Below are 23,117 nucleotides of genomic sequence, written 5' to 3' on the forward strand. Positions count from 1 at the left end.
AACAGTTCTGAATGATGCCAACAAAGTAAAGATTTTTCACATTTTAATTTTTTACACTTTGCTCAGAGATTTGTTTTGAACTCCTCTTGTGCTTATGTTGTAAATATTATAGCTTTGCTTTGATTATTGCTGATGATTTATTCTGGATTTGTCTTGTCCTGTAGCTCTTACAGTGTGTGTGAAGATGCTAAAAAGATGATGATACAAGTTGCTCCAAACCTGTTTTCATTTATTTATTTAGTTAGTTATTTAGTTAGTTAGTTAGTTAAATTTACAGACTTTTACGGCTACTAGTTTTTTTATCCCGATGTTTTGATTACAATTTGAAAAGTCCTTCAAAACTGAACAATCCACAAAGTTAACTTTCACTTTACAGTGATTTGATGGTTTTTAAATATCTGAATAATACGACTGAAGAGGTAGCAGGTTTAAAGTATTCAAAAACTGGTGGTTTTCAAAGCATGTGGAGCGGCAAGTATTTCCGCTCCTCGCCACCTGAGGTGCCCACCTCTGTCGCTCCGTGCTTAAAGTCCCTGCTCAATATCGCTCAGCGCTCAACCAAGATTGTGTCTCTGCTCCATACTTGCTCCACGCTCACTCCAAAAGTATATCCATGCATATTTTACATTTCTTTAATTGAAGCCTCAGACTCCAAACAGGTGGGAGGTAATTGGTATTTGTACAAAGATACTGTACTTAAATAGATTTTGGCTTTGATTTGAGCATGCATCAGACTCTTGTTATGAGCAGAAACAAGCAAAAATTGAGCTGCGCTCTTTTCAAAATTTGACCGCTTTGATCCGCTCTTTTTTTTTTTTCTCTTTTTTAATTTTTTTTTATCAGGTATCGTCTCTGAGCTCCTCTGGTGTCGTTAGAGTGAATTACTTCTGATAAAACTTCTTTGACGTGCGTCTTTTGTTGCAGCTCTACAACAGACCTTAGGAGGTTCACTGATACAGACTAGGGATGCACAAAATCTCAGCATCAACATCAGTATCGACCAATGTTAGTTATTTTTTTTAACATATTGATACCAGCTGATGTGTAAAAGTGGGCCGATACTTACTTATTAGCTGCTGGCCATTTTTAGAGCATCTTGAACGAGATTTCAAGACCAAAATAATTTGTTTTCTATCACTATATAAACATCAAGACTACCTGAGAAGAGTGGACTCTCTTCTTTTATGGCTCTCTTTCTGTTTTTGATCCAAAAAAAAGACAAAACAATCTTTTTTTGATTGCGTCCTCTCCATGGACGTCTTTTAAACAGTATCGATATCAGTAAATATCAGTTATCAGCCATAACAGCAATCTTAATATCGGATACCAGTGTTAGCCCAAATTTTCATATCAGAACATCCCTATTAAAGACAAACTTCTTATCAAATCAGAATATGAGACACCTTTCTCCTTGTTTCCAGTTTAATTTGACCTAATGTGAACTTAAACAAGCAAAGAGCGACACTTTACTGAGACTGATGTTTTTATTGGGATGTTTGAAAAGTTCTGAGAGGAGATGGGCGGCAGATTATCCTTCACTTTTTAAAAAGTGTTTGACTTTCCATCAACCTGCTAATGACTACATTGGTGCTTATCAACCATATCTGATATCAAATGCAAACAGAGGTGTAGTGTGTGAGTGTGTGTATGTGTGTGTGTGAATTACAATGGGAGCAGCTTGATGTGATGCTGAGCTGAACTGGCACCTCTAGGGGACCGAGGGGAGAGCGTCGGTGTATACCGTCATGCTGATCGACTTGGCTTTTCCACTTTTTAAGCAAGTTGGCAAAACATGAAACTAAATAAATCAACTTTGGTAAAAAGTCTTGTTTGTGTTGGCCTCCATGTTCTCAGTCCCTGTGCACTCCCGGTCCACTTTCATAAGAGCGATTATTTAAGCAAATGAATGCTATCCAAATAATATGCCATTTGAACAGTCAGGGCTTATTCAGTGTGAATTATTTGTGTTTTATAATCCCACACTAAGCACACATAAAATTACTGGAAAGCATCAAACTGGTCAGCTGTGAAAAATCCGATTTGTTCATTAGTGGGGGGATGGGGAGGGGGATCAATATGTTAACAGGAGGCGCAGCACTAAAAACAAAACAGTGAAACTATACCATGAAATTCCTGCATCAATAAATGTTTCTTTGAGGGAGCAGACGAGCTGCACAAACATTTGTTAATAAATGTTAAATTCCATCGTTCATGCATACACAAACACTCGTCTCGTAGCCGGAGAGAGCTGCATCTTTAGAGGGCAAAACCTGTCAAATTAATCATTAGCTGGATAAACCGCAACGTGCTGTTTGACCTGAAAATCTTTTTGGGCTGATGGTGCGCATCGAGGAACTCGACCAAAAACATGCCCTTATCCTCTCTTTGCACTTCATGCACAGCTACCGGTGCGTTTGAAATCCAAACTGATCATCACGGGCACATTCACTGACGTTATACACATTATACACATTTACAGAATGACAAAACACGGCAACTTTCAGAGCGAATAAAAAGATCCAGGTGGAAGCACAGTAAACTGAAACTACAGGTACAAAACAAGCTGACTTTGAGATTGTGTATTTGTCTACTGAAATTCCTCAATACACAGTTTTTCTTGGATTTTGACAGATAAAATTCAACCAAAAAAAATGGGCTCTTTGAGTTTACAGAATGCTCCAAATCGAACATTGAAGACCAAAACTGTGAGAAATTTTTTTTTTCATTCAAATGTCCATGCAGTGCAGAAAAAATGAAATCTTATCAAAAGTTTTTGTCTTATTTTCAGTAGAAAATGTCTTTTTAGACTTAATCTGAGCCACATTCAGCTGACCAGTCCAGGAAATTGTCTTGTTTCAAGTCGTTTAAAGTAAAAATTGAGGTCTAAGTTGCTTGTAACAAGCTCAAAAAGAATCTGCCAATGGAGCAAGAGAAAAGTTACTTGTGTTAAGACATTATTCTAGTTTCAATCAAATTTACTTGCAAATTTTTCTTGTTCCTTTGGCTGATTTTTTTTGCTTCTTACAAGCAATTCAGACCTCATTTTAATCGTCAAATAACTTGAAACAAGACATTTTTCTGGACTGGTCAGGTAGGGATGGGTACCGAATTAGGTACTTTTATAGGTACCGACAGAATTCTGCCAAAAGTACCGGGAACCGGTTCATGTAAAATCAAAAGGTACCATGTTTAGGTACCTAAATGTATCCTTGTGACTGTGAGGGGGTGGAAGGGTAGCCACTTTTCCATGCTGAACATGAACACAGCATTGCAAGGTTATTTAATGAAGAATAAATATGTGTAGTCAAAAAAATGTATTTTATTACTAAATAAATTGGTAATTTTACCACAGAAACACTAAAAAGTACCGAAAATTGGTACCGCTGAGTACCGGTACCGGGCATCAGTACCGTATCGTTTCAAATGTGAAAGGTACTCATTCCTACGGCCAGGTGAATGTGACTCATACCAAGTGAAATAAGACAATTCTTACTTAAAATAAGACAAAAACACTTGATAAGATTTCAGTTTTTAGCAGTGTGCAGTGACAAATGATGTCTCACTTTGTTTCTCAAAAGTGGCTTCAGCATCATCACACAGATGACCAACATTATTTCATGAACCAGTTAAAAAAAAGGTTGAATAATGCTGTGTTAGTGCAGCATACCTGCCACAGAGGACTTTCCACCCCCCACACAGGAACCAGCCCAGGCCTCTCTGTCTCTGCAGGACTCGAGCTCGGGGTAGCGTCTGGTAGTCACTCTCGTCATTTTCGAAGCCCTCCTCCGACATCATCAGAGGCATCTCATCCAGGTTCGAGGGCTCATCTTCTATCGAGTATCTGCGAGGACAGAGGACAGTCTCTTATCATGAATCCAAACATAAGAGTATGATAAGGTGTGTTAAGTGGGACTCACGTGATGAAGTTTTATGAACTATTATGAGGAACTCCTCTTCCTCAGCTTGTGTGGCCAACTAAGATCATTACGGAGCTGAAGTTTTTTGTCAATGTTTAAGAGAATGCTCTTCATTGGATCAGGTTTACAAAATCCAAAAGCAAAGATTAAAGCTAGTTGGAGTAGTTGGCCCAGTTTCCCTATCACTGAGTCCTGTTAAGAACGTCCCTCTTTCACAATTATAAAGGAACAGAGGAAACGCTCTGGAGAGGCACGTAATGTCTTATTCATGAGGCCACTCCAAAGAATCACAAAGTCTGCAGCCCAGAAAGGAAAACTTACATGGGTCCTAAATACTGGTCTAACTCAAGCTAGTCATGAACAAAACACACACAAAAAAAAGGAAAAATGTCCCAAAATCACAGAGATAAGCAAACTAGGCAATAAATAAACTTAAAGATGCATTTGAAACTAAAAGAAGGGTCTTGAATCAATGTACTGTAATAGTAAACAAGTACAAAATTCCTTCACTGAAACTTAAGAGATCAGACTTGCACAGTCACACTTAAGTCACAACTCATAACACATTTATATGTAAATTTTTATTATATGATCTTCATCCAAATTGTTTAATATTTCATCCATTTCATTTAATGTTTTTATGCTTTTATTGTCTGATTTTACCTTTTTTGGAAAATGTGTGGGTGTTATTATTAACACTATAAGGTTTATTGCAGTATGCTGCAAAAAACTAAAATCTTATCAAGTGTTTTTTGTCTTATTTGAAGTAAAATTTGTCTCGTTATTCTTGATATGAGACACATTCAACTGGTCAGTCCAGAAAAATGTCTTGTTTCAAGTTATTCAAAGACAAAAATGAGGTCTGAATTACTTGTAAGAAGAAAAATAAATCTGCCAATGGAACAAGAGAAAAATGCTCGGAAAATTTGCTTGACACTAGAATAATGTCTTAATACAAGTAACTTTTACTCTTGTTCCATTTGCAGATTTTTTTACTTGTTACAAGCAAAGACCTCATTTTTGTCTCTAAATGACTTAAATTAAGACATTTTTCTGGACGGGTCAGGTGAATACGGCTCATATTAAGTTTAAAAAGGCATTTTCTACTGAAAATAAGAAAAAAAAACTTCACAAGATTTCCGTTTTTTGTTTTTTTGTGTGTAGAAATCAAATACCAAAGCAGCAATTTCCTGAGGATATTTAAGAAGATATGAATTAATGCTTAACATCAAGCGTTCGCCACTTTTAGAGGTGAGTTTTGGGGGAGTCTGAGGACAAGTTCTGGGAAGCTGATGGTCTAGCGGCCAAGGTTGTGCCCCATGAAGTTCACCCTCGAGCGGGTGTTCTGGGTTCAAATCCAGCCCGTTCCCACTTGTCATTCCCCACACTATCCACTGTCATATCTCCTCTATTTACAGATGAACTCCAAAATCTGTTTTCAACCCAGGTTTTGTGTCCATAGTAATAAAGGAAGGAGGGTTCCTACGCTCTGCAATCTGAGGTTCCTTGGTATCTTAAAACCAGCGCAAAGTTATCAGTACACTTCCTATATGTATCCCCTAAAATGCTTCAATTATCAATAATTTGTTGAGTCTGAAAAAATCAACACTGGAAAAAAAAACAAAGCACAGAGATGTTCTTGAGCATGGTTTTATATAATCCTATAGAAAAAGACTCTGCTTGCTAAAAATGGTGCAAGAGTCTGAGAAGGTGATAACTGCAGGTGCTGAGAACTGCTGACTTTTTGCTGATGTATGCTTTGGTGTGTTCTGCAAACAGGCCGAGAATTTTAAAAAGAGGAAGACTGATTTTAAAAAATGACAGGTTTATTTAAAAAAAATAAAAAGAGACCTCAGTGGAGCTGACAACAAGTGCTAATTTATATTTTGATGAAATTTGTGTGCATTGGTCTATTTTTCACTGCACTGAACATTCTTTTTATTATCCTATTAATGCATTTTTTTCTCACAGTGCAAGCAGCTTTAGAATTCAGCATTTTAAATCTGATAAACAAAACTTCATTCTCAGACTGGATTAAGGTTTTAGTAGCTTTAAGTCTAGTTTTTCTTTCGAGCTAATTGCATAATATACAATTCTTGAAAATTCTAATCAGCCTGTATTTCAAACTTTCTTTACAAAGAGATTACTGGAACAGAAAGTGTATTCAGGTTGTGGAAAATAAGATCTTTATTTATGAATCTCTGGAATGCAAGCAGCCAGAGATGTCGGTCTTCGGTACAACATCTTGTAAACATGTGAATAAGCATAAATCTGGCATCAGCTGGGTTAGGAGGTTAAGGTCCAGCATGCACACTGGTTCTCAGTGAGACCAGAGCTGCTCAACATGCGATGTATGTGATGGATGTTTGAGTGGAGAGTCCACCAGATTAAAATTAAGAACCATGGTTGTGATATTGGTGAAGGGGACGATATATAAGGTTGTAGATGACTCAAGATCCATTCTTATAAAAGAAGCAGACTAAAGAAATACAAAAACTGAATATTCAAACCCACAAAAAGTGTCGTTTTCTTTTGTTGGATGTGGTTTTATACCCACTAGTAACACTTTTGCTTTCAACTTCTGCATCCACTCCATTTAAGGATATGTGCCCTGTATGAATCACCAGAAACTTTTCTCTCCTGTTGTCCTTTGTGTACCAATCATTGAGACTTGCCAACAAGAAACGTTAATAGCCGCAGTGTTTCTCGCTATGGAACTCCCACATCAGATTGCATAATAACTCAACTCTTCCACGAATGGAGACGTGGGCTGGTTTGTAAAAAGGTTTGCTGGCTTGCAGGGCAGGTATTGTTGCCAACAAATGCCTTCTGTTCTAGTGGGGAAGCTTTATTATTGTAGCTCTACCGGCTTCAGTCCCTCAGCCGTGTAGCTTACTCAACAGTACGACCTACACAGAGAGGTCAGGGCCCAATTACCTGTCACATGAATTATATTACTGAGAGCAAGAGAGGGGATTACAGAGGCTCTTCTCTTATGTATCTAGGCTCAGACTGACGGTAAAGACACATCGAGACACGCTAATAAAAGTACATGTACTTTCGGCAGGTTAGCAGTTATATGACAAGCATTTGTATAATGTAAACAGTCAGTAACAAACCTACAACTAGCTCTACAAGTACCTGTTCATGGGACTAGTTCACTTCCTTCCCATTCCTGAAAATGAAGCCTTTAAAAGTTCATCCCGTCCAGTCTGTAAAATGAACAAGCTTGTGAATGATGACTACAGCATGCAATAACACTTAATCACATGTGTTGAACTTGTTAGTATGGATGAGCTGTCATGTGACTCTTAATGAAATGACGGAACACAACAGAGTAGGGAATAGATATCTGTTGCTAACGATGAGATTACAAAGTATGTTGGACCGGGTTTGTCAAGAGATATTAATAATCAGACGGAATCCAAAGGAAGACGGTGTTAGTAAACCAAGCAATTGTAAAAAGGAGGAATGAGCAAAGGAGCTGTCAGACTGAGAGAGCTAGTAGCAACGCAAGCTAACAGCCAGAATCCCTTTTAAGAGAAACGAATCTCAGGTAGCAAGCAAGGCGGCGATGTGAAAATATTTCAGACAGGCGGCTGTTTCCTCAGCTCGTAGCCGAAGAAACATCCATACAAGCTCGTCTCGTACCTTGAAAGTCTGGCTGAGTTGTAATATGGGATCCTCTTCGAGTTCTTCCGCACCGGATTTAACGGGATGCTGTCAGCCATCTTGGCTGGGCAGTACACATTCTGACGTCACTTAAAAAACGTTTTGGACTTTTGTTGCATTCACGTGCTGACTCAAGTCTCGTAAATGTGGACTACATCATCAAAATGGTGCTGTAACGCGATCACCATGCTTAATTTGGACTTTATTTGTGTTGTGTTTTCTATTATATCCAAATACCGGTAAACAACGCATAATTAAGCTTCTACATGGTGGATTTCTAAAATGAAATTATATAAAATACGTGTCGGCATGCCGGAAGTATGTCTGATTTGATGCTTTCCAAAGGTCAGCGAAGGCAGCACAGTTAACTGAAATTCACGAGTGCCAAGTGTCGTTAAGGTAAACCTTTTGGCTAGTTTATGAAAAAAGCGTATTTTATTAACCATTAATGCGAATTAATTTAGAGACGTGTCAAGAAGGTGTCGATTAACCGACCTCAAATTTGGAACAAACTGTCCTTGTCTTAAAGAGATAGGGTGGACAACATTTTTCACGATAATGACGGTCAGATAGTAATGTTCCACTTCGTGTGTGGTCACTGAATTGATAATATACTACTGCAACAAATACAGAAATCATAAAAATATCAATCTGCAGCAATAATGTCGATCATAAAGGCATATATATTAAAATATATATATATGTTTTCATTTTATTAGTGTCACAGGGTCATGGTTACGGTCACAAGCCTTCTTGATAAACTGTGAAATTTTTCACTTTTAAAATTTTCCCACCTGGGTATAATACAGTTTTTTTAAATTTTGAAAACACATGTGTTTGAGTTTTTGATGTATTTTTTTTTCATATTCATTACCTTGGCCAAGGCTCTTGTGGAGAAAGTTTATAAATCAAAGCAAACAGAGGGTTTGTTCTTAATTTTATTCAGTCCAACTCATTTTTAAGAAGACAATCTCTCAACATGACATTGCAACTCTTAGTTGTGGGTATTTATGAGCATATTTTGTGCTTTGCACCAGCAGTGTTGGGCAGCTGTCCAGGGGAGATAGCAGACTCTTTGCATTATTGATTTGAACATATGTTCCAGTCCTCACAGCAACCATACGTCAAAGCACCGTAGGAATTTCCAGGTACAAGTTAAACATTTTATGTATAGAAAAAAAAACATTCACAAATGATGGCAAAGTAAAATAGCAAAATGTGAATATCCTACTATTCTCTTCCACTTGATAAAAAGTTCTTTAAGTCTATGTATAATACATAAGGACAAACAAGGTGTTTTACAAATACTTTAATGTCCATAACAGATTGCATATTTATCAAGTCACCATCCAGCTTTTTTTCAATTGATTCCAATTTCTTTGCTGTCGTCAATCAGCATAGAAAAATGTCTATTATTTCCCAGGTCCATGCCTGTCTTGGTCCGACTGGCTATTTGACTTCCTGCAGTGCTCACTCGGTCCATGCCTGCAGTCAGAGGGTGAAGCTGAGAGATGCCTCTATTCTGAATCACTGAGATCTCGTTGTTCTTCGTGGCCAGGCTGTTAGCGATAGCCGTCGCATAGCGGTTCCAAAATCCAGGGTCGACGTTCATTGCTCGAGCTGCCAGGTCCTTCTGAAACATTTCTCCAAACTTCACCGCCTCTCCACCCAGCAGGGCCATGGGGTTCTCCACTGACAGCCGCCGGCCTCTCCTGGCTGGTGCGTTGTTCCACATGTGAGTTCCCATGTGAACCTGAAAATGGCAGGTGAGATGTTACATTTCTGAATGTGCTAATCTTCGGCTGTTCAACAACAATCACCAAAGTTTACACGATTTCAATAAAAATAATTATTGAAGTAAATTTTTACCAAAAGTCAAGCTTCCAAAATGCAGATTTTTTTTTTGCAGGTCAAAATTGAAAATAAAATTGAAATAAAGTTTGTTTTTGGTGTGTTGGTTAGCCCCTTCAAGATGTAAGAAATGGCAACAGAAATTTGATTTTCCTTTTCATATTTTCTGACATCTTACTAGTGACCAAAGTACCACTTTTACTGAGAAAATAAGCATTGGAAAAAAAGTTATAGATAGCTGTTAGCTAATCATCCCCAAAAAAGAAAGTCCTCTGGGTTTCTAAGTGCCAAATTAGCCCTCCCTATTATTTGCACTTTCTTGTATTGGCTAGAGGGTTTTTCCGTTCGTTTGTTTTTATGAAATAGACATGTTCACCAAAAATGGCCACTTAACAAAAGAAGGATGATCTGTTTTCTTCTTTTTGCCTTTAACAAGAAGTGAAACTGTTTTGTTTTCAAATCAGCTTAACTTTTTTTTCTTGATTGTGGTCAGGGGTTTCCCTGTGAAGGCACCGATCACTTTTTATGAAAAAGAGAGTTTAAATGTTTTCCATGTCAGCCTTCTTGCAATAAAATATGTAAAAACAGTCCCATAACGTGTGGTCTTGTCACTAAAAGAAAACAGACAAGAAACTCTTTACCTTCAGATTGCCTTTCGTGGTGAAAGCTCTCCCACAGATGGAGCAGACGAACGGTTTCTCTCCCGTGTGCGTCCGCTCGTGGATCTGTAGGGCACTGGCTGAGGAAAAGTTCTTCCCACAGGCGTTGCAGTTGTGCTGCTTTGGTGTTCGTCGAGGGGGAACGGGGCTGAGCAGGGAGGTCATTCCCGGGCTGCCAGCTGGAGCATAAGTCGGAGGGATGTGGACGCTGAATAGTGGGTGCTGCCCTTCAGAGAGGATGTTTGGTTGACTGTGACCATTCAGCTCGGTTTTTATCATGCCTGACGAGGGGCTGGTCACCAAGTTAGGGATGCTTTGACCTGGAGCTGGGAAGAAAGTGCAGTAGAGATTATTGAAATGTCCAAAACAACAACTCAAGAGGAAGACTGAAGAATCTGACAAACTGCAAACATACCTCTCTCTCTGCTCAGCTGGAACGACATGTTGTAAGAAGTCTCCTCTTTCACACTTGGCTTACTCGCCTGTACTCCCCTCTGCTCTTGGGCTTCTGCAGCTCCTGATGCAGAGGAAGGAGAGTCAGATTGCTCTCTCTTCACTGAGGCTGCCAAAGGCTCCTGGGATTCTGGCCTGATCTTGTCCTCAGCAGGTGATGTGATCATTGTGCTTGGTTGATCTGGAGATGTAGCTGCACGGGGTGAACAGGAGGTTTCTGACATATTTGGGCTATGTCGGCCACAATTCTCCGTCCTTTTCTTAGCGCTGCTGTCATTGATCCCATTTGTTAGCGCTTTTATACCAAAGGAGTGGTTTAGGGTTGCAGTAGAATCAATCATCCTCATTTGGTTCTCAAGAGCAGCTATACTTGAGATGACCGCGGAGGACTTTGGCGGGGAATTGAAATCGGAGATCAAAGGTTTCAAAGGGTTCACACCTTCTTCCATATTGTCTTCCTCCTCTACTTCCTCATCATTTACATCCTCCATTGAAATATCATCAATGAGATCATTGCTATTACTGCTTAGGCTGTCAAAGTTCCTCTCATTCACAAATATTTCGTTGTCCATCTCCTGCAGTTGATCCACCAGGGAAGAGTCTGAAATCTGCCCTACCATGTGCATGCGAATGTGCTGCTGAAGAACAACAGCATTGGTGAACTTTTTCTGGCAAATAGGACACGAGTGTTGCACCTGAACAGGTGGATTCTCTCTGTGAACACCAATGTGAGCCTTCAGGTTGCCTTTGGTAGTGAAGGCCCTGCCGCACACTTTACACTTGAAGGGCCGTTCCCCGGTGTGGATACGGTAGTGCATCTTCAGCGCGCTCTGGCAGCTGAGTACACGGTGACACAGGACGCACTGATTGGGGTCTGTGATCTTTTTGTCGATGTTCTCCACCAGTTGCTGAAGCTTTGAGGTTTCAGATGTTTGCATAGCGTCCAGGAGGCCACTGGTTGGGAATTTTGTCTCATCTGAAGCAGTTGAGACAGGTGGAGAGTTTGAGACCGGGGATGCTGAGGTGATGGGTTCTGGCGTGGTGGCCACGGATGGGATTGTAGTGCTGGTTGCTTCTGTCGCTGGGTTGGCTCTTTGTCTTAAGGAGCAGTTTTGGGGCAAGTGGACTCCCTCTGATTTTAGTATATTGGATGCTTCTGTCTCACGGTTAGATTGTGGAGACTCTGAAACAGGAGAAAAATGAGCCTCACTGCCTCTGCGGTTAGGTGACAAAGATACACATTCAAAGGGAGCTGGCTGGAAGGGAGATTTAATGGATGGGGTTACACTTACAGGGTCACTTGAGCCTCCGATACTTGTAATAGTGGAGGAAAGCGGAAGACCTATAGAGGCTGGCAAAGTTGCTACCACAGGTTTGCTATCCAACCATGAGGAGCCAGGTTTTTCTGGAGGGATGGACATACCGTAGGGAATCCCAGAACTTGTTGGCACATTGTCAAGATATTCTGGCACTGGGTAGGGGTTCATCTGGACATGAGGATACTTTTCTTTGTGCCTCTGGAAGTGCACCTTCAAGTTCCCTTTTGTGGAGAAGCGATTGCCGCAGATGTTGCATTTGAAGGGTCGCTCTCCTGTATGGGAGCGCAGGTGGATCTGCAGAGCGCTGTCGCTGCCAAACACTTTGGCACAGAACCTGCATTTATGCTTAAAGAATGGCTCCTCTGGGCTGGGCTTCGTCTCGAACAAGGACACGTTTGGCATTTTCCCTTTCCTGTGCTTCATCAGGGCTGCAAGAGGGTCAAGTGCATTGGCTGTGGCAGCAATGCTAGCCAAGGGATTGGGGAAGATGACGCTGCTGGGGGGGCTCTGAGGTAGAAATGGTAGGCTGGGGGACGAGCTGAGGAGGCTGCTCTGCCCCAGAGGGAGGGGGCTGGAGGAGCTAAGTGTCTGAGTACTGCTAATGCTGCTGGTGTGTGAGCCTGTGTATGGAGGGAGTAACGCAGAGATGCTGCTGCTGGAGAGAGGTGGGGTTGAATTCTCTGAAGAAGCTGAGGTACATGTCACATCTCTAAAGGCGGATTGTCCAGATACAGTTTGTGGTGGGAGACACTGTGACTTTTCATGTCCAGAAGACATAGAAACAGCAGCCTGTCCGTTGATGGATGAGGGCATTGTACCTGACAGAGGCAGGATGGGAGGAGGGATGATGCCTTGAGAAGGGAAGGGGTTGGGTACCATAGACAGAGACCTCGACACTGGATTGAGAGCCGCCTGTGTGGGTTGCCTGTTCATGACAGCTACCTGGCTGCAGATCTGCTCAATAAGCTGCAGCTGGTGGACCTGTTGTTGCTGCAGAGCCAGCAGGTGCTCCAGGATTACAGGGATGGCTGCTGAAGCTGCCTTCCCTCCAGTACCACAAATATTGATCCCCTGGGAGAACTGGGCCACAGCCACCCTGGTGCTGTGGAGGATTTCTAGCGTCACGTTTGTGCTTGGCATGCTGTAGCTGCCAGCACCCGACATTTGTGGGGAAGTGGCCTCAGCTGTGTCGGGAGGCTGGGGGCTGGAGGTTGTAGTGAAGTCGTCCTGTGGACGGTGTTCCAGCTCCATGGCTTCCTGATCAATCCCTTCCTCTAAATTGTCCAGACTGTCGTTGTCATTCACCAGCGTCTCTCCCAGCTCAAAGCCAGCACCCACTGACTCTACTGCAGACGAGTCGCTGGACACAACACTGGGGACTGGAGAGGGTCCAACAGGAGGTACTTCAGAAACTGGTATCCCGTCATTGTCCTTAACTATCAGCACTAAAGAGTCCTCAGTGCAGGTTTTCTGATGTTTACTCAATTCAGTCCAGGTGAAGAACTCGGCACAGCACTTTTCACAGATGTGTGTTTCCTCACTGCTGCCTCCATCTGTCTCTCCTCTTTCAGTTCCCTCTACACAACCTGAAATTTGAAAACAGACAGATTAAGATTTCAAAAATCAAACGTATTTTGTCCACATCATTTCTCAGGGGTACTTTTTCTTTCAGTGATGTTCAATCGAAACCTCAACACGGAGTCAAGTCATTGAAATTATGTGTTGACAGGCATTTTTCAGACCTCCTTAAATGTATTAAAAAAAAAAAAAAAAAAAAAAGTAAAAACACAAGCATGTCAATCTGCATTGGAGGTTTTTAGCAGAAATAGATTGAAATTGCACGAATGAAAACCAAAGTATCATAGATTTCAAAAGAAAAGTGTGCATTACACGTTGACATTTTTCAAATTAATAAAACAATAATCACTGAAGTTATGGAACCTCTCCATCCTGCTTTCATGCAGATATTGAAGTTATCATTTAGAAAGTTTTTACTTATTGATTTTGTCATTCATTTGTACATTTCAGTTGTCGTTCTTATCTTTTTTTACAATGGGAGTGTATGGTGGTTCGGGATAAAACCAAAAACAATCAGTAAAGAGAGATTTTTTATTTTGCGTTTTGAGCACCAAGTTAAAATTTAGAGATTCATTTAAAAAAAAAAAAACAGCTTTGTAAACAAAGTCAGCCAAACGGTTATGTTACACGTCTGCCTAAAATCTGTTTTTAGGTTAAAGCGCTTCCTCATACACTGCTCAGCATTGCTCTGCCTTGCACACTGTGTTGGTTTACTTGTAAATAACTGGTCAACACATTTTTAAAACACATGGTGAGCAGGTAGAAAAGCAGCCCACACTGTTAGGCCTCTCAGCTAATACTAAATATGCTGATGTTGAAACAAACACGAAGAACATAAGTTGCCTTTTTGAGTTTGTTTTCCATCAGTCTTGAAATTTGGACACTTTTCATAAACTGAGCTGCTGACTCTGATTTAGCAGCACCTTCTCCATGTGACACGAAAACTTTAATGTTGTGAATCACATCCACAAAGGGAGATACACCTCAACAGTTGGTCTGACTTTGTTGTGTTTAAGTGTCTAAATTATTAACAGATTACTCATTTAAGTGCATGATACCTCGATAGTCAGCATGTTTTAACATGCTTCATGTTAATATCAGTGAAGTTTGAAGGAGTTTCCTTTTCAGCTTCAAAAAACAACTGGAAAAATCAACACCAGACATCTTTCTTTTCCTCATCAAGTAGAATTATAAAAAGATATAAAATCACAGTCTTATTTAACCGATCTGTTTAAAACAGCAATAAACACAACACTAAGGCTATTTGAAAATGGGATGTGTAATAGCAGTTTGACCTGGAAACAGTTTTATGTGAAAGTGACGTCACCGCTCACCAAACATTGACTGCTGTTTCTTAATTATATTCCAAATTTTGGGGGTCGTTTTCTTTTAATGTAATTTTAACTATTGGTCTTTTGACTTCCTTTCATAAATTCAATTTATGTTTATTTTCATATTTTCTATTTTTTTACGAAGAGCAAAATTATTTTTTTCTCACCCCTGGCTGTAATACTTTTCCATATTTTACAACATTGTGTTTTGCTGAATGGAAAAAGAAAAGATGAAAACATACACTATTACCTGTAAAAACACTTGCTCATGATCTTTGATTATATTTTTTCTGTGCATCCTGGACAACATTTTAAATGTATTTCTATGATTATTTTATCACTGCTTTTTCTCAGATCCTCCTGACAACGTTATCATCTTTTAACAAGATACCTTAAGTTCTTCATCCACAACACAAAGCGATAAATGGTGTTTAAATCATAATGACAAATACTTATTTGCAGACTACATTAAATTAAGATTTTAAATGAAACATTAAACCGTTAAAAAAAAGAAAAATATCCGGCCATGACTCAGTTTTGTTTTCTTTTGTCCTCTTTCAGCATGTCACTGTGAAATGTCACAGAAACTGTGAAAAGACTTAACACATTAGACCCAGCGCTGCATCTGTTCAGGCTTTGCTCCATTAGGAAACAGCCAGGAATACCAGATGGAAAGATTTGGGGAGATCAATAGTAAATTATTGTTTCATACGCTCAGGCTCTCCTGCACCGATTTCAGGAAGGAGAATTTTTTAAAAACTAAAAGTCAGAAATAAATCAGTTATCAAATTATATTTTAGTGAGAAAGCTTTCTAAGTATTTTAACAAAAAAGATACTTTATGGTGAGTGTTTCTGTGTGTGCGTGTGGGGCCTACATATGTGCTGCACCTTTGTTCCTTAACAGTAAACATGTATGTGTGTGTGTGAATGAGTGTGTTTGTCCTTCTGCATGTCCACACACTGTGTGTAAAGATGTTTTTTGTGTATTTACAAGTCAAAATGTCACAATTGTACTGCTCTTCCACCCAAAAGAGCAGAATCGAGCATCCTCGGACTTCACACTTTCATACTTTTATTCAAGTAACACACACTCAGTGTAATCTCAGTGTTCATTTTCAACAAGTTTGAAGCTGGCGAGAAAACATTTGCATTAAATTATCTTAAATCTGTGAAAATAAAAGCTGAATTTCACTTTTCCAGTTTAGAAGATTGGAGTGTAACCACAGCTGAGTGATTTAAATCTATTTGAAAGTCAAACTGGTCAGTAAATAATCAGAGTCGCTGGCTCACACAGTGGGTGGTCTGAGGATCACCAGGGCGATCCAGCAAACACAGGCGCAAAAAAACTTTTACTGTTGTAGTTCAGGAGTTTGCCTGCACTTTGTATCATTTACCTCCAGGAAAAACAAAGAAAAGATCAGTTTGGATTTGAAGCTGTGGATGTATTTCCAAATATAATAACATTAACAGGAATTTATTTAGAAATGTCAGCCTCACTCAGTCCACCATGTTGGGAGCAGAAAACAGATTTATGTCCGTGTCTTTCTGTGTAGTTTGGCGATGAGTCGAGAAGAGGAAAATCAGACAAGCAAACAGACCCTCGAGCCGGGCGTTGATGCCTCTTTGACTCTGCGTGACCTCCGGGCTGCAGAGGTCTCGGGATCAGATGTACTAATTGTATTATGATCCAGACGTGGAGCACTTGGCCCTCACAGGGTGAGCCCGACAAAGGTTAAGACAGCAGGCTCAATCAAAGCCCTGCTCTGGGTGGTGAAGCCCCCTGCCTGGCTGCAGGACGAGGGGAGGGCCTGTCCTACACTTCACACTCTCACATCCACAAATAATTACACTAAAAGAAAAAAAGTAAAGCCGCAAATCACTTCATGAGAAATATGACAACACAACTGGGATTAATAAATCAGTGCGTGAAACTGGCTAAGCATGTTAGTGGCCTTCGATTGTAATGAAGAACAAGATCATAATATGTTTAAACAAACACAGTATAAAATTATAATTTCATATTTGTTAAAAAAAAAAAGTTAAAATCCAACTTTCAAGCCTACCAAGAGATATAACTTAGCCTTACTTATTTAACATTTTACAAACAAAAGAAACAGCGTATAGGCCAAAATGGATGTGAAATTAATTCAAACACAAATCAAACGTTTAATTTTCAAAAGTTACATTATGGTTAAAAATGTTGTCAAAATTAGTTTTCACTCTGTTGTGAGTTTAAAGGGTTAAACTGACTTTGCTGTTTTTGCTGGACAGGGAGTCATTTTCATTTGATAATAAAAAATATACATTTCTTTAGCACAATGCTTGAGCTGTTGAATCACTTCTTATGCTGACTTTGTGATAACAAACAGGGATAGTTACCAACTATCAGTACGAGTCACATCAATTTAAAGACGATTTTCTTTTGTTTTTCTTTATCATTCTAAACTTATTTGTAGCAAGCAAAGAGGCCATGTTACAGTCAAATCCAGGAGCTCCACAAAGACTACTTTTCTCTTAATAGACACATTTTCTTTTCCACCCACTTCTCATGATTTTGAATTAGTTTTTAATTTAAAAAATGAATTTTCTAAAAGTTTTAGCACCTCATCCCAAAACAGGCTCAAGCACAATCTGAAGAGAAAAGAGCTCCTCACAAAATCGGTTTCACGACATTAAATCTGCAAAGCAGTTGACCACAGGCCTTGACTCCATCTAACACAACAAAAACTTAAAATTTAAATTAATGAAAATGAAATATCCAAATTTCTTTAATTTGTTTTCATCCATGAGATTTTCTGCCTCATACATCCAGAATAAAAATCTTCTAATTGTTCTTTAAATCCAAATTAAAATAAGCCACAGAAAAATATAGTTCTTGCACCAAATGATTCACTTTAAAATATTTTTTTGAATGTCCATAAAAGTATGGTTTTGATTGACTTTAAAATTTCAGACTGAGTTGTTTTAAGATGTTGCAGAAAATATAAGATTCACTCATTCAGAGGAAAGTAAAACGAACCAAACCACTCTGCGTAATCTGTGGAGTTCAACACCTTTTTGGATACTCGAGATTTGTTTTTCAGTATAGTAGTTATTAGTTGAAAAACCTTGTTAAAAACGCACTTTATGATACTTTTGTCCAGTCGGTGTTTTGTTAACAGCAGCTATAGTAAACACAGTAAAAGTCGCTGAAAGCCTGCAGGACCACCTACCATTCGTGCAGAGGAGTCCGCTCCGTGTCGCCTCCTCCTCTGACTTGAGGTGCTTGGGTTTGGCTTGCTTGCGCCGGGACATGTTGCTCTCCGTGTGGGACTCACTGCTGCCTTCCGCCGACTCATCTACGAGCAGCGACTGGGACCCTTCAGAGGCAGCGGGCTCCGTGAAATAAGCGAACTGAGGGTGCTGTCGATGCCCGTGTGCAGATTGCGCATGTCAGTGTGATTGTGATGGAGGAAGGAGAATGCTTTTACGACTCTTGCTGCCCTTCGCTGGGTGATTGGCTGAGGTCCAGCCAGCTCACGCTAGATATGGAAATGAGGGATGGGGTTTAATAATAATTAGTTCACTTCCTGTCCGGTGCGCGGCGACTTTTACGCACAACTCCGAGCAGCTCCAACATGGTTTGGTCCGAAAAGAAGTCCTCAGTGTGGAGCCTCAGGGGTAAAACTTTTACTCATCAAACGCTGCACCTCGATAAAGATGCTTTAGGTTAAAGATTCTGCCTCCTTTCTGAGCTTTTGGCTGAGTTTAAGTCAGAAAAGACGCTTCAGTTTGAGCTGACTTCAGAGGATGGATGCCTCGCTTGAATACGTCGCCTCACACAGAAGGAGAGGTTATCCTTCAACAGCAGGACAGGCTGAAAGTCGAGTCTCCTGAAACTGCGTGAAGTCCACAATCCGCGCGTTGCAAGATCGTTTTCTTGCGTAAAAATGTGGAAACCATCTCAGACGAGGTGCGTAAAAACAAACTTCGTGCGTAAAAATCTCGCTCCGCTCACAGATAGGTCCGATCTTAAACTGCTGGCTGTCGGAAGTGAGACTCCCTGGCTGGTCAGAGGCACCGGCGCTCTCCTTGTTGCCTCCGCCTCCGGCCCATCATTAGATGCCTCTTCAGCCGGCTGCGATAGGCTACTGCCAGGATACCACAGGAGGTGTTGGAGCGCTTGCTTCATTTGTTACGACCTCCCACAATTTGGCGCCATTGTAGACCGAAAATGTCTCTGTGTTTGGAGAGAAATCTTACTTTGAGTGCAGCAGATCAAGGAGCTGTGGATGCTAATCTTTGGGAGATTAGGGGGAAAGAAGCAAACGCTTATGTTTTGAGTTTTTGATCAGCTTTTTGTTTATGGTTGGGAGAAAGCCACAATTCTCTGTTGGTAGTCTTACTTTTCCCTCCAGCTGTCATCTAAAGCTCAGAATGCCAGATATTTAGGGTGTTGGGTGTATAATTAAAGGTTCTAATGTTATTGTTTGACCCACCTCTTCCTCACGCTGCAGCTATTTCAAAGCAGAGAGAAGAATGAGGCATACTTCACCAAAGCTGTAATCCCTCCTTCACCAGGCTTTGTCCCAAAACTTGTAATTATGTGGTATTAAAAGATGCAGCTGGGGGAGGACAGAATCAGCTGTTGATAATTGCAAGTACTACACAACAGCCTGGTATTGATCGGCATGTCTCCTATTCCCCTGCTATGGAGAGATAAGGAGGCCCCCGCTCCTGCTGGAATATAATTTCTTCTGACCTATCAGGTTGCTACTGACTTATGATGAATAGCCAGAGTGGCCTTATCTGGAAACTCGACCCTCCTTGATTCGTTATTGATTCTTTTTAACCAGCGTCGGCGCACAGAATCAAACCAGCAGCTACTTGACCATGATCCCTTCCAGATTCTAACTTGGCCTACACCAACGCAGACCGCTCTCCAGTCTGAAGCACCACTTCGATCTGATTATTGTGTACATCTGTTACAGGGAGAAGGTGTTAGTATGTACTGTTTATTTGGATGAGGGTTGGAGATTTGTCCTTTGGTGACAGCTTGAGTTACATAAATCATAAAGATAAAGATGCCTTAAGTAAATTAACTTGCAAAACTTCACCTAGATAAACTTGAAGCTGCTTCATTGTGACAGAAATCTTTCATAAAAACGTTCACGTTAAATCTTAAACTGTTTTGAGCGTTCATTTTGACGAAGAAGAGTCCAAAAGCTATGTTTACTTTTTAATAAATGTTTGTTTTTCTTTTGCTCTCCACTGCTTAATTGAAAAAATGACCACTGGAAGTAAGTGAAATTCATCTACGGATCATCAATTTCTCACTGTTTTTCTCCTTCCTGTGGAGGCCCAGTGGATCTGAGGGTACGTTTGTTGATGTCTGTCTGAATTCTTTCTCTAACAATCGTAAACTTTTGAACCACTTTTTTCAAGATTTTCAGACAAAATATGTAAATACTTTCTGCTTGAAGGTAATACTGAAACATGGGGAACTGCTAAGTCACTGGTATTCATCCTCTCAGGGGCGTAACTACAATTAGGCAAACACAGGCAGTTGCCTGGGGCCCCAAGGTTCCCAGGGCCCCCCAAAGCATCTCTTAAAAACTGATTTATGAAGTTCTCTTCAAATGAAAGCATTTTTTTTTTCTAAATCTTATAAAGACGTGCTTCAAAATACATCAAAAGGCTCAATCTTTAATGATCGTTTTGGGTACTCCCCCTCCCTTCTTATTCAATGGGCTATTCCATGTTACAACACATCTGAAAATTTGATTCAGGAAGAAAGTGGTAAAAAAACACTTTTTCCCCATTTTTTTTTTTATTTTCAACCAAGTCGGAAATAAAAACAATGTTGCTCTGAGATCTGAGCTAAACATATAAGACTTTTAGGATTTTAAAGGACTTTATCTAGCCCAGGAAACAGGATAATTTTCCCAAAATCAAACTTTTTGAGCTGGTGATAAACATTATTGTACAAAATCTCTTTTTTGGATACATAACTAACTGGACAGGGGGTCAAATAAAAATACATTAACTTTAAAATAATAGTACCAAAAAGTATTGTAACTGTAAATATCACCTCTTTCTGTAGATTTTTTTCCAGTTTCATGTTGTGCTTGATACATATTTTACATATTTTTTCTTCACTAAATTATTATTTTTTTCAATATTTACCTATTGTAATGTTTTTCACTTCATACTTTCTTGTTTGTTACTGTTACTCTGTAAATTCTCCACTGTGGGACAAATAAGCTGTCAATTGATCATAAAAGATTTCAAATCCAGGACAAAGTGGACTAAACTATGTATTCACTTTTTTCAAAATCAAACTAAAGTACAGAACTTGAGGAAATGCATTTAGCTGCGTTAAGTTACCGTGTACAAGATTAGCACTGTCTCATGCCTTGATTCTCTGAAAGAGACAGTGGACCCAGGGAAGGCCAGTCTAGTTCTGAGGAAGATGAGTTACAAGGACATGGAGGGCCCCATTGACTAGGTTTGCCTTGGGCCCCCAAACGACTAAATATGCCCCTGCATCCTCTGTTCATAGTCCCCGGAGGGTTACCACTAATTGTTGACATTTGTTCAAAATCTCAGCTATTCAATTAAATTTATTCAGATATTTTACTGAAAGGATTTTATTAATCTACTTTTTACTTAAAATTCTCCAGAGTTATAGGCATGTATCCACATGGGACCAGGAACATCTGTTTCACATTTTGTAGATGTTTATCCAACACGTATTAGGATATTATGACCATCAATCATTTGTTGCTCAATTCTGAAATTCAGGGGTCATCAGAGTCATTGGTTTTTAATCCTCTGGGGATCAAGAAAATAAAAAATTTCACTGAAAATGACTAAAAATCTTCTACATTGGAAAAACAGCCATTTGCAAAATCACATAAAGACCATTTGTCAGTTTAATACACAAACAAAGACGGATGATGTCATTTTATCTAACAGACTCAACCTGTCACTTTTTATTTTGACTGCCTTGCACGGTGCCAACTCCTTCAAATGCTCTTTTTTAAAAAGACTTTGCGCTAACTCAGTGTTCATACAGGACACAGTAGTTAACGCCTAAATGAGATGATGGTTTAATCAGATTTTCAGCAGACTGTCTTTTCTAAAAGATTTTTTCAATTACTGTTAAAAAAAATTAAACCTCAAAATGTAAACTGTATGACGTTACTTATTCCACCAATGATAAGTGAACAATAATGGGAATTAGTTGTGCTGTCCCTTTAAAGTGTATATTACTGACTTGGCAACATACTAAGTGGGTAAGGGAACAGAAATTTCCCACATGAAAAGCGCCACAGGCCGTAGCCCCAGATGTATTTACGACCCTGCAGAGCCTCTGCTTCACCTGATTTACCTTTCACTGAAACTGACAGCATCATAACATTTTTCTGTTGAAAATATCTCTCCTTCAGGGGCTTCAGGGTGGCCTCACACCTTCTCTCACCCTTCCACAGAATAGATCTGAAAGAATTACACTCACTCAGGCTTTGTTTCCACATATAATCACACAAAAGGATTTCTCTTGAAAATGATCATAAATCACAGGCCGGATCAATACGCCCGGCCCTGGCTGCACTAGCCTGATAACACAATCAATACGGGGTATTTGGATTTTAATTAATACATGACAGCACCCGGGACCTGAAACAGTGAAATATGACCTCAGTCCCTTTTGAAATACGTCCCGCAGAACATCACACGCCACAGCTCATCAGATGTCGATGTGATCTACCTGACCGGCTGAAGACAGGGAGAGCTGAGAGACAGAGAGGAGGAGGAGGAGGAGGAAGAGGAACAAGAGAGCTGACGTGGATTTGTACAGGAATCAGGATAAATGAGACAAAGAACCACTCAAGCATCTCTTTGAGGCAGTGTTTAGGAGAGCTGATTTGAGCTAATGCTAACATTAGCAAGATAACAACTAAAACTACTGGTAGTCACCTTCTTGGGAACGTGACTTTGGTTATAAACTTTTGGACATCGAAATAGTAACAGGATGTGGAATATATATATATATATATATATATATATATATATATATATATATATATATATATGTATATATATATTTTTTTTCGTGGTTCTCGATTTACGCTGTTTTGACTTTGAGACACCATAAATATATTTACAAAGAAAATAAAGAAGGTTTTAAAGTTACGCTCTATTAGTGAGCTCCTAGTAGTTTTTGACATGAAGGTGCTTATGAATACACAGCTACACAGTGCTACGCGGTCATCAGCATAGTCCACTTTGTCTCAAGTCGCGTCATGGTGTAGATTGTCTATTTCATTATATTCATATTCTATTTGAATTGAAAT

General features: G+C 39.7%; 2 protein-coding genes across 4 annotated transcripts in view; both read right to left on the minus strand.

Moving 5' to 3' along the window:
• Positions 1 to 7,669, minus strand: part of atp9b (ATPase phospholipid transporting 9B) — a 53,657-nt gene extending 45,988 nt beyond the window's left edge. For 2 of the 3 annotated variants that reach the window (XM_074686776.1, XM_074686775.1), the window contains exons 1-2: positions 7,569 to 7,669; positions 3,668 to 3,841 (exon numbers count right to left, since the gene is read on the minus strand). In XM_074686776.1, coding sequence (XP_074542877.1) covers positions 3,668 to 3,841; positions 7,569 to 7,648 — 254 coding nt within the window. In that variant the 5' untranslated portion in view covers positions 7,649 to 7,669. Of the gene's footprint in view, positions 1 to 3,667; positions 3,842 to 7,058; positions 7,130 to 7,568 lie in introns of all 3 variants that reach the window. The other variant, XM_074686777.1, reaches the window with a different exon arrangement.
• An 850-nt stretch (positions 7,670 to 8,519) lies between these two features.
• On the minus strand, positions 8,520 to 18,846 carry sall3b (spalt-like transcription factor 3b). The gene is made up of 4 exons (XM_074687189.1): positions 17,994 to 18,846; positions 10,515 to 13,457; positions 10,082 to 10,425; positions 8,520 to 9,342 (listed from the first exon to the last, which is right to left on the minus strand). Exons 1-4 carry the CDS (start codon positions 18,073 to 18,075, stop codon positions 8,950 to 8,952), a joined length of 3,762 nt encoding a protein of 1,253 aa, XP_074543290.1. The 5' UTR covers positions 18,076 to 18,846; the 3' UTR covers positions 8,520 to 8,949.
• Between the last annotated feature and the right edge of the window lie 4,271 nt (positions 18,847 to 23,117).

Source organism: Halichoeres trimaculatus, unplaced genomic scaffold (genome assembly GCF_033239565.1).
Source record: "Halichoeres trimaculatus isolate MK-OKI-2021-1 unplaced genomic scaffold, fHalTri1.1 fHalTri1_scaffold_14, whole genome shotgun sequence".
Lineage (NCBI taxonomy): Eukaryota > Metazoa > Chordata > Actinopteri > Labriformes > Labridae > Halichoeres > Halichoeres trimaculatus.